We start from the raw sequence: 15,573 nt of genomic DNA on the forward strand, positions 1-15,573 counted from the left end.
CCTTTTCTTTTTTACTGGGTCTCTCTCTCTCTCTCTCTCCCCCTCTAGTACACTAATACTGGGAATTTGATTCACAGTAATGAATGGGAGTTTGAGTCACTTGGAGTCTGATTCACAGTAAGGTTTCCTCCTTGGTTTACACTTCTTTTAAAAACTTCCAAGTACAGTCCCTGATCAACGACTAAATTCTGCATTTTAAAAAATTTTATTCAACCTCATAGGTAATCATTGGTAAATATCCTACATAGCCCTGAAAATGAGAAAGGGGGCAAGGATTGATAGCCATCTGTTTAAAATTTATAATATACATATTTGTATATTTATATTACACCCATACCCATATAAAATACACAAACAAGATAAAATTGCCCTCACAGCAGGGCATACTGTACAGCCTACATAAATGTATGGTATACATTAATTCCTATAGTACAGCCTATGTATTTTATGGGATACATTAATAAACAATGATATATTAAAGTTTACATTTAAAGACTATAAGAAGAGACAAATACTATACACACTGGAGCTGATTCACTGCTGCATTACTTCCATTTCATGCCTGTGCAACTCTGAAGCAACATAGTGGGGAACCAGGGCCAATATATTCATAGTCAACATTATAGGAGCAATCTGAATTTTTGGAAGGTGAGTGCTTGAGTTTTCAACCTTGAAATTGAATTATCCCTAGTGTTTTACATTTAGTTTCCCTGTTTGTCTGTTTGAATATATATGGAAAGAAATCCAGAGTTATTTGGCTTAAGGAACTTACAAGCTTTGAAAGTTTCACAACTGCGGAAAAGAGACAACATTCTGGGTATTGGAGAAAAAATTATGAGCAATTGGCAAAATAAATTAGAATGGAATTCATAATTAATCTTAAGCTTCCATACCCTATACACAGGCCTGTTTCTGAATCCATTTTAGTCAACTGGAGTGGGTCCACTCGCTTAAATGGGTGGTGGGTTGACTTCCAATGAGACTTAGGTTTATAAATCACTTTTGCAAGTGGGGCGTAAGTTCCCAAGTCACTGGAACACTTTTGAAAATTCTGCCCACTGTCAACAGTTAATGTTAAATTTAACTTACCTTAAAATGGCAAGAAACTACAGATTTTACTTTTTAAATCCACTAGAGTGAGTTTGTGTGTGTGGTTTTTGGAAAAGGGGGGGGGTGTGAAAACCTGGATTTGTGCTGGAAATGGCCCACCTTGATTATCATACACATTGTAAAGAGAGTGGTCACTTTGGATGGGCTATTACCAGCAGGAGAGTGAGTTTGGGGGAAGGGGAGGCGGAGGGTGAGAAAACCTGGATTTGTGCTGGAAATGGCCCAACTTGATTATCATACACATTGTAAGGAGAGTGATCACTTTAGATAAGCTATTACCAGCAGGAGAGGGGAGTGGGAGGAGGTATTGTTTCATGGTCTCTGTGTATATAATGTCTTCTGCAGTTTCCACAGTATGCATCCGATGAAGTGAGCTGTAGCTCACGAAAGCTTATGCTCAAATAAATTGGTTAGTCTCTAAGGTGCCACAAGTACTCCTTTTCTTTTTGCGAATACATACTAACACGGCTGTTACTCTGAAACATGTAGCCAAGAAGTTTACCAATAAATGAACAACTCTCTCTATAGATCCTTAATCTTATTACTCTATGACTCGTCACAGATTTTTTTCTTTGTAGTAGCAATTTGCAATGTCATGAGAAGGGGTATGTTTTTCTTCTTATTTTAGCTTAGCTGACCAACTTCAAACTGAAAATTGAAAAGAAGTAACCTGCCACAGGAACAAGACCTGCCACAGGAACAGAAACATTAAATGCTGCTGAAGAGTTTTGGAGTCACCATCCAGCTGGTCCCATATATTAGTGGTAATTTTCTGCACTGCAAGAGATGCTTTTGATTTCTATATCTGCCTGACCTTTTGTTGTTTAATTGCAGTTCCGCTAGCTAGTTAGGGAGCCAGGCTGATGAGATCTAAAGGCAGTTCCACTTAACCATAAGGCAGGTAGTCATACAGAATGCTTTGTAGATGGGTATAAGTGAATAAGATGGAAAAGTTATCTTCAGGGCCCTGACAGGGACATGGAGCACCCTTTGAAGGGGGGAAGGAGGCAGCCCTACAGTTTCTCCTACATTAGATTTAAAAAGTAGAAGCATACTTCATATTGCAAATCAATGTTTATTTTATCACAGAACCATTATAATCTACATGGTGTGCCACAGTGCATCTTCCCTAATCTATCCATACATTCCAAGAGCACAATTTTCAAGGATACATATTTATACATCTGTTAACCACTTTGTCCCCATTATTTCATTTAAAGAATTAAACTATTTAGAAACTCTTTTGGACACATATACACACAACAATCAATACATTTTCCCCCCAGAAATATAAAGTGCTGACGGTACATCATCGTTTTTTAGACCCGCTGTTCCCATTGGCAGACTTGTTGAAACTTCTACTCATTTGTGGAAAGTGCACCGTTGGAGTTCTTTCAGTTGGGCCATACAAACCTAAATTGCGGGCTGCAGTTGACTTTCGAAGAGGTTTGACACTGGGGAAAGGGCTAAACACTTGTAATTTAGGATTGATGGGTTGGGGAGATTTAGCCAATGTTCCACTGTCACTGGATAAACTAGGTGATTCTGATACGTATGTTGGGCAGGACTGATCGGTCATTGGCTCAGCATCAGGTTTGTTATTTTGTGTGAGTTCTAGTGCTTCTAATTTCAGCTGAACAACTGACATATTTGCATTGGTGTCCTTGTAAAGTGGCTCAGTTGACTGTCCATCAACTTTCCGAATAGTCCTGTTATCCAAGCCACTTCCCTCTCTTTCCCCCAAATCAGAATTGCTTGGAGGGTCCTCCTTTGCACTGCAGCTATTTGGTTTGCAGACTTCACGCTGCTCTTCTATGAGTCCTATGGTATCCCCATAGCCCAGCTGGCATTTGGCTCTAGCTATGTTCTTTCGATGTACTCGGATATGGGTGCGCCAGGGAGAGTTGAGTTTTGTTTTAAGATCTTCATGGGGAATGGGTGACATTTTGCCCCCTGTGTGACTTGGGATATGAATGACCGCATTCTTGGCAGCTCTATTAGTCGCTCTCATCTTCTTTCCTAAAAGAAGGTGATTTATCACTGGAGAATGGTTTACCTGAGAGGGGAGAAGACTGGTAACTGGCCCTTTGTCTGAAAGAAAAGGTTAAAAAAAATTACATAGTCTTAAACAACAAAAACAAATCATTACATCAGTGATCACTCACCAATCAAACAGTCTTGTTGCTGTTTCTTGTGATGATTTGTAGGACAGACCCTAGTGGAAACTGAATTCCTCTAACACTATAGTGTATCTTCAAGTCAAAAACAGAGAGGAAAAGTATGGTAAAAGCTTTCCCTCATCCCACCTCCTTTCTTACTGTTAATTCCTAAATCAGTAACTACTGCTAAAATAATAGAAATCTGGAAACTGGTTCTATCATTTTAGGAATTGCAGATGGGAGCATGACAGGAGGTGGGGCACTGTGAAAATTTGGAAAGTATTGCCAATATGATTTTGCTTTGTATTTGTTTAGATCTGAACATAGCCCTGCACAGGTTTTTTTACTCTTATAGGGTACATATACCTGCTACAATACGAAGGTTAACTTTAACCTTGGCCTTAGTGAGTCCCCCATTTCTCTTAGATTCTTCCTTCAATAGCGAGAGGCAATTCCGTCTCTACACTAGGTCAGTCACACAGGCCTCTCCTTGAGCAGAGGGCTGAAAAATGCACCAATTTATTTTTAATAGACTTCTGTCCATGCTGAACTGGAACCAGGACAAACTAGCTTCTAATTTCCATCAGAACTTCCGATTTTACCAGAGTGACAGACTCAGAATTAGTGTGTTAAAACTATATATTAGCCCATTAATCATGATTAGCAAAATCAGAAAGGGTTTGGCAATCATTGGAAATGAGGATCTTACTATTGCATTGTTTCGGTCTGGCCAGAGCTTCTGTTTGCACAAGATGCATGGCCAGTATTTTAAAAATAAATATCTTTTTTTCCTTTCATGTGAATTTAACAGTCATGAAACCTGCTGGACTGACTGTTCTGGGAACTAAAATCCTCCATGTACAGAACAGGTATAGCACTAGTGGAAGAAACTTTCCCACAGGGGCCCATCAACGTGTTTCAACTGTGACTTGGAGGGACCATCTTTAGCAGTGAGATGGTAGTTCAGTCTCCATGCCTATTAAAATCCTCAGCCTGTCTGCTGATGCTGCCCCCAAAGCTGCCAATCAGTGCCAATTGTGGTAGTAGTTTTTATCATGTGGATCTCTCTCCATGGGTAAATGGACTGGGAACAAACCCATTTCCCACATACTCACTACCATCCTGGTACTGGATTTGAATTGTCAATCTTGGAGCTACAATTGACTATTTGGTGGCACAGTTCCCTTCACTTCAATAAACTGATTTAAATGGAGCTATGGCAATTTACACCAGCAGAGGATCTACCCCTTGGTTCTTGAAGTATATTATTGTCATTTCTTTAACAATGTATAAGTATTGTCAAGTCCAAGGATGCCGCAGATTTTAACACTTTCATCAGTGAAACCAATGTGATATACCCAGATAGCAAAGACATCTTTAGATACCATTATTCAGCTGGTCCCTGGGACCTAACAAGATCCCAGGGTCATCATCTTCAGACCCTGATAAAAGAAAAACAAAGACATCATCTTATATACAATTTGTTTGTATGAAATTGCTTCTGCAATATCACTAATGTATTGCAGGTTCATTCATTCTCTTTTGTCCTCTCTCTACATATGAATAATTTAAAGACACAAAACATTTTTGCCTCTCTTTTCAGATAGTGAAGTTGGCTTGTAAAGAATAAAGGGGAAGAGCATGTTCTGATATATTACCTGCTCTGATATACACCTGGTGAACCTGCTGCTGCTGCTTCTTCTTTATTCGGGAATACTGCCTTTTCAATGCATTAATGTCAGTGGTCATACGCTCCATCATCATACTGTTAAAAGCAGCATGGTATTCACTTCTACAGGAGTCTATTGCCCCTGGACTTAGTTCCGCAATGTTACTAGAGCCCAAACTCTGTTCTTCATTCTGATCTGTACACAGTAGGAAAAAGTGAGGGGGAAGAATGCATCAGAATATTCTGTGCTCTCCTAATCATTAACCAAGGAAATGCACAAGTAAATTACATGCCCAACTCCTGTTATTTTAACTACACTGTGTAATAAAAACAGTTATTATAACTGTATTATAATATGTCTAAATATTTAACTTAAATATAATTTATTAAACCTTGCAATATACCTTAAACATATAAACTGAATTTCTTGTTTGCATAAAAAACATACAGCGCAGTCACTAAAGTGGGTATTTCACATGACCAAGTAGTAAACAAAGATTCTCAGTTACAAAGTGATTAGAAGTTGAGGCCACCACTCCATGAACTGATATGTAACTCTGTTACAGTCAAACTAGTCATTTGGTCAAATGAGACTGACTATCTGATAGTGATCAGCAAGGAGGGAGGGAGCAGCAAAATCAGCAGGTGTGGGGGAAGTGGAAGAGGCAGGCTGCGAGGGAGTTTATATGATCAAAGAGTGGCAGAGCAACAGGAGCAGCGGAAGTTATTTTCCCAGCTGTCTCTGATGCACTGCTAAAATGGCAATTCAGGGTCAAAGGGATAACTTATTTCATAGGATGTTTGTTTGGATTACATCTAGTTTGCAAGACTGGTTTAACATTCTGAGTAAGTGTCAGTCTGAGGCAGCAGCTGGGGACTTGCAGTCCTCCAAGAAAAGAAAACAAAACAACATCAAACAGAGAATTCTAGTATACAGATCTCGGCAAATACAAGCAGAAGGAATGGTGAAATTAAATCCAATAGAAATAGTTTCTGGTAAAGAGGCAGACAGCATAACTGTAACCATTCCACTTGTTGGCAAAGGCCTGGGAGATCCGAGGAAGATTTTTGACGTTACCTGAACAATAATAAAAATTAACAATGTTATTGACTGCCAATCAGGGACACCAAGAAGGTTTTTCTTGTAACCACTCCTGTGCATCTAAAGAACTATTGAAAGAAAATGACATAAAACCTGAGAAAGTTACATCTTGAGAGAAAATGTTCAGAGAGAATCCTGCAGTGGGGATCACAAAAATCAGACTCTAAAGCCATTATATCACAAATAGGAAAGCTATTTTAGGTAAAATTTTACATTTCTAAAATGTATTAGAATTTTGCTCTCCTTTTGAGGCTTGCACAGTAGGACTCATGGTATTGAGTGAAAGATTGAGGGATATGAAAATAGGATCAATGAATTTCTGTATAACACTCTGAAACATATCAAAATAGTTTTCTATAAAATTTGTTATTTACAGAATAAATGATGGTGTGGAATGGTATAAAGGTTTTATGAGAGTGGGGTGGGTATGACCTGCATAACTCACTCGTGGATTCTGATGCTATATAAACATGTGGTAACAAAAAACAGTTTGTTTTTTTTAAAAGTTAGACTCTTAAGGCCATATTTCATTATTTTTGGGATCCTCAAAAGTGCTGAGCACCTAACAGCTCCTATTCAGCTTAGTTTTAGGATTGTTGGAATATTTTGGGTAATAATCATGGCTAAAATCTTTATTCCACACCATCATGCATTGTACACACACACGCATTCAATTTAGTAGACAGAGTATCCAAAGATTGTACAGCAAGTTACAGAAGATCCATAATGGTCTCTGCATACAATTCAAACTACAACTTTCATAATTTCAATTAACCTGCAGGTGAATCAAGCTCACACAAATATGACTGGATAATTCAGAATGAACTGAAGTTGCATTTACCTTTGATTTGTTTTTGATACTTCTGTAGCTCTGGTGCCAAGAGCCCACTGAATGGTCCAAGGCAGCCAACTGCATTGGCAACCGAATCTTCATCATCCAGGTCATTCTCCTCATCACTATCTCTGGTTCTGCCGAGCCTTCTGCCAAATGAAAAGAAATGGAAAAGAAAGCAGATCTTAGATACATCAGTGAACTTATCATTACTAAATGCCTTCATCTATTTTAGATGTGCAATGGAAAAAGCAACTATTAGCCTCTCGGTTGTACAAACTAATAGTGGCTCTATTAGACTACAGGGAATAAAAGATTTTTCTGGATGTATTTCAGACTTACCCTGAAACTGAAGTTGATTTTACTGCTGCAGGGAATGGAGTAATGTTGTATGTATATTTCTCCCTTAATTCTGCCAGTTGTGGAAAAGGAAACTGAGCCATGGAATAAACAGTCTAGAAAAAAAAAAAAGCACCTTTTAAAATTATGCTGTTAACAATGGCCCCACTAAAAACTGCAGCACTGTACAGATTTCATAGGCTTGCAGGATTAAACATTGCACATTCACATGAAGAAAAGGAAATGTGAAAGGTCTGATTTTATGATGTAATCGACACTTCCTCTAGGAAAAACAAAGAATGTCTCACTAGAAAAATACATAGTCCAAAGAGGAAACATACATAACTGGTAACATGAGAGCTAGTGTATAAGCATATGCCTGTACAATGGTTTGCATGTCTCAAAGAAATACCTCCTGGGTATATAGGATATTTTGAAAGAGACAGTTTATGAAAATGTGGTTTCTGACACGATTGTTCACTTGCCCTAATACAAGGTCAGACCCTTTCAACTACTGTATTTATTTAGCATCACTTCTAATCCACTCACTGCCAGCAACTTACGAAAACCTCAAACACTGATTTACATTAGAAATTACTAAAATAATTGTCATTAAAACAAAAAGCAAACAAAACATATGGCAGGTCACACACTTAGCAAGAGCCTCTAGGTCAGGGGTGGGCAAATTTTTTGGCCCAAGGGCCACATCGGACAATACAAATTGTATGGCGGGCCATGAATACTCACAGAATTGGGGTTGGGGTGCAGGAGGTGGTGCAGGTTCTGGGGTAGGGTTGGGGATCAGAGGTTTGGGGTGCAGGAGGGTGATGGGCTGGGATCGAGGATATTGGAGAGCGGGAGGAGGATCACAGCTGGGGAAGGGGGTCGGGGCATGGGGAGAGGCTGAGAGGTGCAGGCTCCGAGCGGCGCTTACCTCAAGTGGCTCCCGGAAACAGTGGCATGTCCCTTCTCCAGCTCCTACATGGAGGCGCGGCCAGAGAGTTCTGCATGGTGCCACATCCGCAGGCACCACCCCTGCAGCTCCCATTTGAGCATGTAGGAGCCAGAGCGGGGCCATGCCACGCCTTCCGAGAGCTGCGTTTTGCGGCCCCCAACCCAGCATCTCGGCCGGAGCAGGGCCAAGCTGGGTGGTCCAGCCCCCGACCCAGCGCCCCGGCCAGAGCCGAGCCGTGTGGTGTGGTTCACGGGCCAGCTTAAAATGACTTGCAGGCCGTATCTGGCCCACGGGCCGTAGTTTGCCCACCCCTGCTCTAGGTGCTTTTGTAATACAAATAATAATTATAGCAGACTTACAGATGTTGTTTGCAGAGGCAGTGGAGAATAAATACAATGGAACATTGATAATGCATTTTAACCAATGGCATAATAGTAAAAGATTGGAAAACAAAACTTATGGAAAGTTACCCACAACAGCAATTTGTTTGTAAAAGCATCGAATTCATTATCTATATTGAGGCTGAGAAAGACACTGAATAGTTAATTAGTTTTCAGTGCTCCTCTTTAATTTGTGTTTTCTCCACCTGCCTAGATAATTACAGTTTCTCAATCCCTATGGGTGAAATTCTGCCTCCATTCAAGTCAGTACGAGTTTTGCCATTGACTTCAATGGGACTAAGATTTTACCCCTATTTATTATTAATGGATTCTAAAGGGGGGCATGGATCGGCATTCATGTCGTGCTCACCATTAGTACCTGGCTCGGGCCGGGGAAGCTAATGATCTAATCAGTGGTGGCTGAATCCTGGTCATGTGCCACCTGAGGCATGTTGGGCATATTCTAAGAAGAATGGATTCCAATTACAACTACTGCTGATGGAAGTGCATATCAGGTTTTCCCTGCTCTTCCTGTACTGCTCTGCTCAAGTGACAAACAAGGGCTGACCCCATTAGAAACACCATGGGGTAGGTCCTCAGCTAAGGTTGCCAAACCTCCAGGATTGTCCTAGAGTCTCCGGGTATTAAAGATTAATGTTTAAGTAAATATTATGTCATGTGATGAAACCTCCATGAATACGTCCAGCCAAAATTGGCAACCCTATCCTCAGCTGGTGTAAACTGTCTCAGGCCCATTGACATAAATGGAGTTATGACAGTTTACACCAGCAGAGGATCTGCCCCCACGAGTCTCAGAAAAGGAAATCCCAACACTTCCTCAGCCATGAAAACCATAGCCAAACAGGAAGGTCTTTGGCAACACAAGTTTTATCAGAGTCCAGACAAACTCTGACCTTATAGCATAGCATAGCATATAAAACTTCTCAACATTAACATTAAGTGAAGCTTGGTAGAGTTCTACTACATAGTGACCAGAGAGGAGCTGAAAGAGTATAGATTTTTAAAACAGACAAGAGTCACACTAGTAGGAATTTTACTTTGAAAGGTAACTGCTTCTCAAGGGTGACAAAAGAATATGGTTGCAATGTGGACTGATGACAAATTGGCAGCTATTAAGTTATCTTTGACGGTAACTAAGGACCTGATCCAAAGCCCACTAAAATCAGTGGAAATTTTTCCATTGACTTCAAAGGGTTTTGGAACAAGCCCTAAGTGCCTGATCCTGCAGGATATTGAGAAATTCCTGTAAGTTGCTGAACATCCTCTACTCAAGGCCTTATTAATAGTAATGTTGGATCTGCAAGTAAGTTTGGCATGCATAGCAGATATGAGAGAATGGTACTGCACTTCAATATAAAAGTTGAAATAAATTTGGCAATTATTTGGCAGTTATTTGGCAAGCTAGCATTATTCTGTCCATTATCAGATCAATAAAAATGTTTCTGCAATTAAAAAAAAAAATCCAGTAAACACTTGTTTTTAGTAAAACCAATAATCCCCTAAGTGTCTGATATCCAAACAGTGCAGCCCTTAAAATTGGAAATAAAGGTGACTATAAGTAAAAGTGAAATGGATTTTATTGATTTTGTTGCCCAAGTGGAGATAAATGCAAGTAAACAAAACATAATGACAAGTGCACTGAACTTTAAAATTCTTTCACTTTTAATCATTTTCTGAAAAATGGAATTTGTGGCAGACACATTGTGTGGTAGCATCTGACACATTTTGGGGTGCAATCCAGACCACTGAGAGGTTGTGTCACCATGTGCCCTACAACCTTGAGCATGTCACAATGCTCTGCTGTTGTAGCTCCCCTCCTGGGCTGCTCACAAAGAGCTAAAGAGCATGCAGATCACACCCTGAGAGTCTGTGCATAGCTACAGTCCTGGCCCAGCAACAATGACCCCAGCAGCCCGTCAGCAACACACCAGCCACACTCTGGCTTCCACCAGCCTTGGTTACTATCTGCAGGGTGACCCCAACACAGTCCCAGTTCCAAATTTCCCTGAAAACATGTGTTCTCTACTCTCCAGTCCCCTCCTGGACAGTCCAGATATTAGGGGTTCATTGCCCCTATAAGGGGTCAATATCCAACCGCCAGCTACTTTGAATGGCATTACCAAACAGCTTGGTTTAAATACAACATTGGATTAGTTTAGCTTGAAAAATAAAAGGTTTATTTAACTACAAAGAGATAGATTTTAAGTGAGTACAAGTATAAAACATTGAACTCAGAAATGTTTACAAGAGAAATAAAAAGATAAAACGCTGTGATTGAGTGCACACTTCTATTCACACCCTACACACTATTGTAACAATCTTTGTACAAAATATGCCTCGTGGGATATCATTTGAAAACTAGACTCACTGGTCAACAATCTCATGGCGAAATGTATGTACAAAATGCCTGTTAAGAGTTATGAACATAAGCTGAAATTATGAGTCAATGTGTTTACCAGACAAGTCTGGGGAGTGGATGTATCACGGTCTCAAAGACAGAGGACAAGCTGACACCTCTAGTCAGGTGTCATCAAAGCTGATGGGCAATCACCTGTTAAGTGGCCATTCTTTGGCAACGAAGGGGGGCAGGAACAAATACATCTGCATTTTAGCAAGCAACCACATGGAACCTCTTTCACCACGAGACTCCATGTCTCCATTCTCACAGCAGGAAGGAACTTTATCTAGGGCAGTGGTTTTCAATTTTCATTCATTTGCAGACCCGTAAAAAAATTAAAATGGGAATGCAGACACATTTGTAAGTCTGAGATATAGTCTGTGGACTTCAGAGTGAAAACTATTGTTCTATGGCAATGACAACCTTTCACAGATCTCTTACGCACAATCCACAGACCCCCCCAGGGGTCTGCAGACCACAGGTTGAAAACTGCTGATCTAGGTATAACCCTCAGGAAAATGCATTTCAAAGGGTGACTGGACTATAAAAGTAGAGGGCAAAAACATCCCAGGGTCTCTCTTTTTACCTCCCCCTCACACTCTCTTTCACCAAAGACAAGAACGGAACCAGCCCTTTGACTTCAGGGGTGGGGGGGAGGTCCTAATCTGATAATTTGGTCAGCAGTGTTGCTGGGAATATGTGGTGAGGATTTTACCTTGAACCAAGTCTAGCCTATTAAATTTAGCTACTAGAAAGTGTTTATCACATTCCAGGGTATTGCCAATCAACTTTGATGATACCTGGCTAGAGGCGTTAGCTTGTCCTTTGTCTTTGAGAAACTGGTTTACATCCCCTTGCTGTCCTGAGGACCCTGTTTCCTATTTACATGTAAACCAAGGTAAACATACATTCCTTTGTTTACGATAGACCTGTTAACAATGTCTGCCTAGTCAGGGCTGCCTGGGTTTGAACATGTGCTACCAACATAGATTCATAGATATTTAGGTCAGAAGGGACCATTATGATCATCTAGTCTGACCTCCTGCACAACGCAGGCCACAGAATTTCACCCACCACTCCTGCAAAAAACCTCTCACCTATGTCTGAGCTACTGAAGTCCTCAAATCGTGGTTTAAAGACTTCAAGGAGCAGAGAATCCTCCAGCAAGTGACCCGTGTCCCATGCTACAGAGGAAGGCGAAAAACCTCCAGGGCCTCTTCCAATCTGCCCTGGAGGAAAATTCCTTCCCGACCCCAAATATGGCGATCACTTAAACCCTGAGCATATGGGCAAGATTCACCAGCCAGATACTACAGAAAATTCTTCCCTGGGTAACTCGGATCTCACCCCATCTAATAGCCCATCACAGGCCATTGGGTCTATTTATGAATATTTAATTACCAAAACCATGTTATCCCATCATACCATCTCCCCCATAAACTTATCTAGTTTAATCTTAAAGCCAGACAGATCTTTTGCCCCCACTGCTTCCCTTGGAAAGCTATTCCAAAACTTCACTCCTCTGATGGTTAAAAACCTACGTCTAATTTCTAGTCTAAATTTCCTAGTGGCCAGTTTATATCCATTTGTTCTTGTGTCCACATTGGTACTGAGCTTAAATAATTCCTCTCCCTCTCTGGTATTTATCCCTCTGATATATTTATAGAGAGCAATCATATCTCACCTCAACCTTCTTTTAGTTAGGCTAAACAAGCCAAGCTCCTTGAGTCTCCTTTCATAAGACAAGTTTTCCATTCCTCGGATCATCCTAGTAGCCCTTCTCTGTACCTGTTCCAGTTTGAATTCATCCTTCTTAAACATGGGAGACCAGAACTGCACACAGTATTCCAGGTGAGGTCTCACCAGTGCCTTGTATAACAGTACTAAAACCTCCTTATCCCTACTGGAAATACCTCTCCTGATTCATTCCAAGACCGCATTAGCTTTTTTCACAGCCATATCACATTGGCAGCTCATAGTCATCCTATGATCAACCAATACTCCAAGGTCCTTTTCCTCCTCCGTTACTTCTAATTGATGCGTCCCTAGCTTATAACTAAAATTCTTGTTATTAATCCCTAAATGCATGACCTTACACTTCTCACTATTAAATTTCATCCTATTACTATTACTCCAGTTTACAAGGTCATCCAGATCTTCCTGTAGGGTATCCCTGTCCTTCTCTAAATTGGCAATACCTCCCAGCTTTGTATCATCCGCAAACTTTATTAGCACACTCCCACTTTTTGTGCCAAGGTCAGTAATAAAAAGATTAAATAAGATTGGTCCCAAAACCGATCCTTGAGGAACTCCACTGGTAACCTCCCTCCAGCCTGACAGTTCACCTTTCAGTAGGACCCGTTGTAGTCTCCCCTTTAACCAATTCCTTATCCACCTTTCAGTTTTCCTATTGATCCCCATCTTATCCAATATAACTAATAATTCCCCATCAAACAGGAGAATTCATAACTTTGCATGTAATGTTACTACATACATTCCACCATGATATTATTGACCAGTGAGTTATTAGTTTTCAAATGATACCTCAAAAGGCATATTTTGCACAAAGATTATTACAATAGTGTGTAGGGTATGAATACAGGGGTGCATTTGGTCTCAGCATCAGTACATCATCCTTTGAAATGATATTGCTCAGCTTGTAACTACCTAATTCAGCAGTGGATAAAGTTTCCCTGTTTTCATGTGTACAATTATTCAGGACTTCCTCACTCCCTTAGAAACTGGTATTAAGAGTAAAACACTGTAAATGAAACATTGTTTCAGAGCATTTTTAAAAGTATGACTTTTACCCATTTTGAAAATAAGTGGCTTCTCAAAGCCAGGTATTTTGAAATTTCTCGTTAGCTCTGGGAGGAACTCTTGGTTAGTATGTTTTTCCTGTGCTATAGTCAGTGACATTTTGATCTGAAGGCAAAATGGTCTCAATTAAGATAAAAGTAAATTCTGAATGATTTCTAAATAATCTGTTCATGACTCTGTGCTTAATGCATAAAGAATGTCACAAATATTGATTCAATGCCAAGTCCTTCCTGACAGAGGAGGAAAAATATGTTTGTCCAGATGCGGTGATGCAAGCAATTAGAAGCAGGAGTTGGAACATTCATAGCTGGATTAGAAAAAGAGGACAAGTGGTGCAGTAGACCAGGTTTTGGCATTAAGAAACTTGTATACCTTGAGGTATGTGCACATATCTCAGGTCAGAAGAATGCCCCCAAAATCCCACAGCATGAAATCAAGCTTTCCCTTTAGATGAAACTACAGAACCTTCCTGCAACTGTGAAAGAGAAATGTTCTCTGGGCCCCAAACAGTGATACTGCTCAAATCTACCAGACTAAGACTATGTCTACATTACCACTGGATCGACGCTTTGGCGATCGATGCACCAGGGGTCGATTTAGCAGGTCTAGTGAAGATCTGATAAATTGACGACAGAGCGCTCTCCAGTCAACCCTGATACTCCATCAGGAACGAGAAGAGTAAGGTAAGTCGACGGGAGAGTGTCTCCTGTTGACTCAGCACAGTGTAGACACTGCAGTAAGTCGACCTCAGCTACGTTAACTCCAGCTATGTTATTCACATAGCTGGAGTTGCGTAACTTAGGTCGACTTACCACAGTAGCGTAGACATAGTCTAAGAAATGTTGTGGTTTGGGGGTGAGGGGAGAAACCATCTCCAGCCCAACATACCTACCCATTTTTGTTTGATCACCATCATACCTTCCTGCTTTTTACTATATCCCTCAATCCCCACCCCATGGAGAAAGAACTCTAGATTTGTCTGGAATTAATCTCTATTCTTTATATCAGTACCCTTTCCAGGCAACATATTCCATATGCTTGTTACCCTTTATGTGAAACAGTTCTGCTCAACTCCTCCATTTGCTCCTAGTTTCCAGAGCTTTAATTTATGCCCCATGATACACGCTCGCCAATCCCCTTCCCCTTTTTCTATTATCTCCCCATTTCCTTCCAGAATAAAATGTTTAAAAAATACCCCAGACTTTTGTATTAATTTCACTACTTTCAAGAAGCAAGCGTTGTTATAAAGTCATTAAGACAACTTGGCAGGCTAACACAAATTGTTGCAGATACTTGGCATGCAGCCTTGTGCTCAACCTCAGAACTAAGGTGTTTATTAACAGACCAATAATATTGTATTTGTTTAGCTTCTAGTCCTAGAAATGCTATTTTTGTCTATTATTTAAAACTTGTGGAGCTGATGCTCACTTTCCTAAATTGTTTAATCTGAAAAATGGGTTTACTTTGGGACTTGTTTGCTCCTCCAGTCTAGCTCCTCCACCACCACCAGACAAAACCCTCACCACTGAAGAGTCAAATTTCCAAAAGCTTGCTTATGTGCTGAGCCCTTTGTGTATGCATATTCTCCATGCAAGAGGAAATGTTTTTTTTAAAGGAGTGGCTGGGTGTACACAGAATATGTGCATATGAGAATAGGCAGAAGAGTGCAGTGATTCTCAACCAGGGTACGCAGAGGTCTTCCAGGGGGTACATCAACTCATCTAGATATTTGCCTAGTTTTACAACAGGCTACATAAAAAGCACTAGTGAAACCAGTACAAACTAAAA

At 40.4% G+C, this 15,573-nt stretch overlaps 1 protein-coding gene across 6 annotated transcripts in view; it reads right to left on the reverse strand.

The window, feature by feature from the left end:
• Window positions 1-2,165: 2,165 nt before the first annotated feature.
• Window positions 2,166-15,573, reverse strand: part of TBC1D30 (TBC1 domain family member 30) — an 84,000-nt gene continuing 70,592 nt past the window's right edge. For 4 of the 6 annotated variants that reach the window (XM_073327869.1, XM_073327874.1, XM_073327871.1 and 1 more), the window contains 5 exons: window positions 7,215-7,327; window positions 6,882-7,021; window positions 4,928-5,134; window positions 4,655-4,711; window positions 2,166-3,201 (listed from right to left, as the gene is read on the reverse strand). In XM_073327869.1, the coding sequence (XP_073183970.1) occupies window positions 2,420-3,201; window positions 4,655-4,711; window positions 4,928-5,134; window positions 6,882-7,021; window positions 7,215-7,327 (1,299 nt within the window). In that variant the 3' untranslated portion in view covers window positions 2,166-2,419. The remainder of the gene's footprint in view (window positions 3,202-4,654; window positions 4,712-4,927; window positions 5,135-6,881; window positions 7,022-7,214; window positions 7,328-15,573) is intronic. The other 2 variants (XM_073327870.1, XM_073327872.1) reach the window with 1 other exon arrangement.

The sequence above is a fragment of the Lepidochelys kempii genome, chromosome 1, assembly GCF_965140265.1.
Source record: "Lepidochelys kempii isolate rLepKem1 chromosome 1, rLepKem1.hap2, whole genome shotgun sequence".
NCBI lineage: Eukaryota > Metazoa > Chordata > Testudines > Cheloniidae > Lepidochelys > Lepidochelys kempii.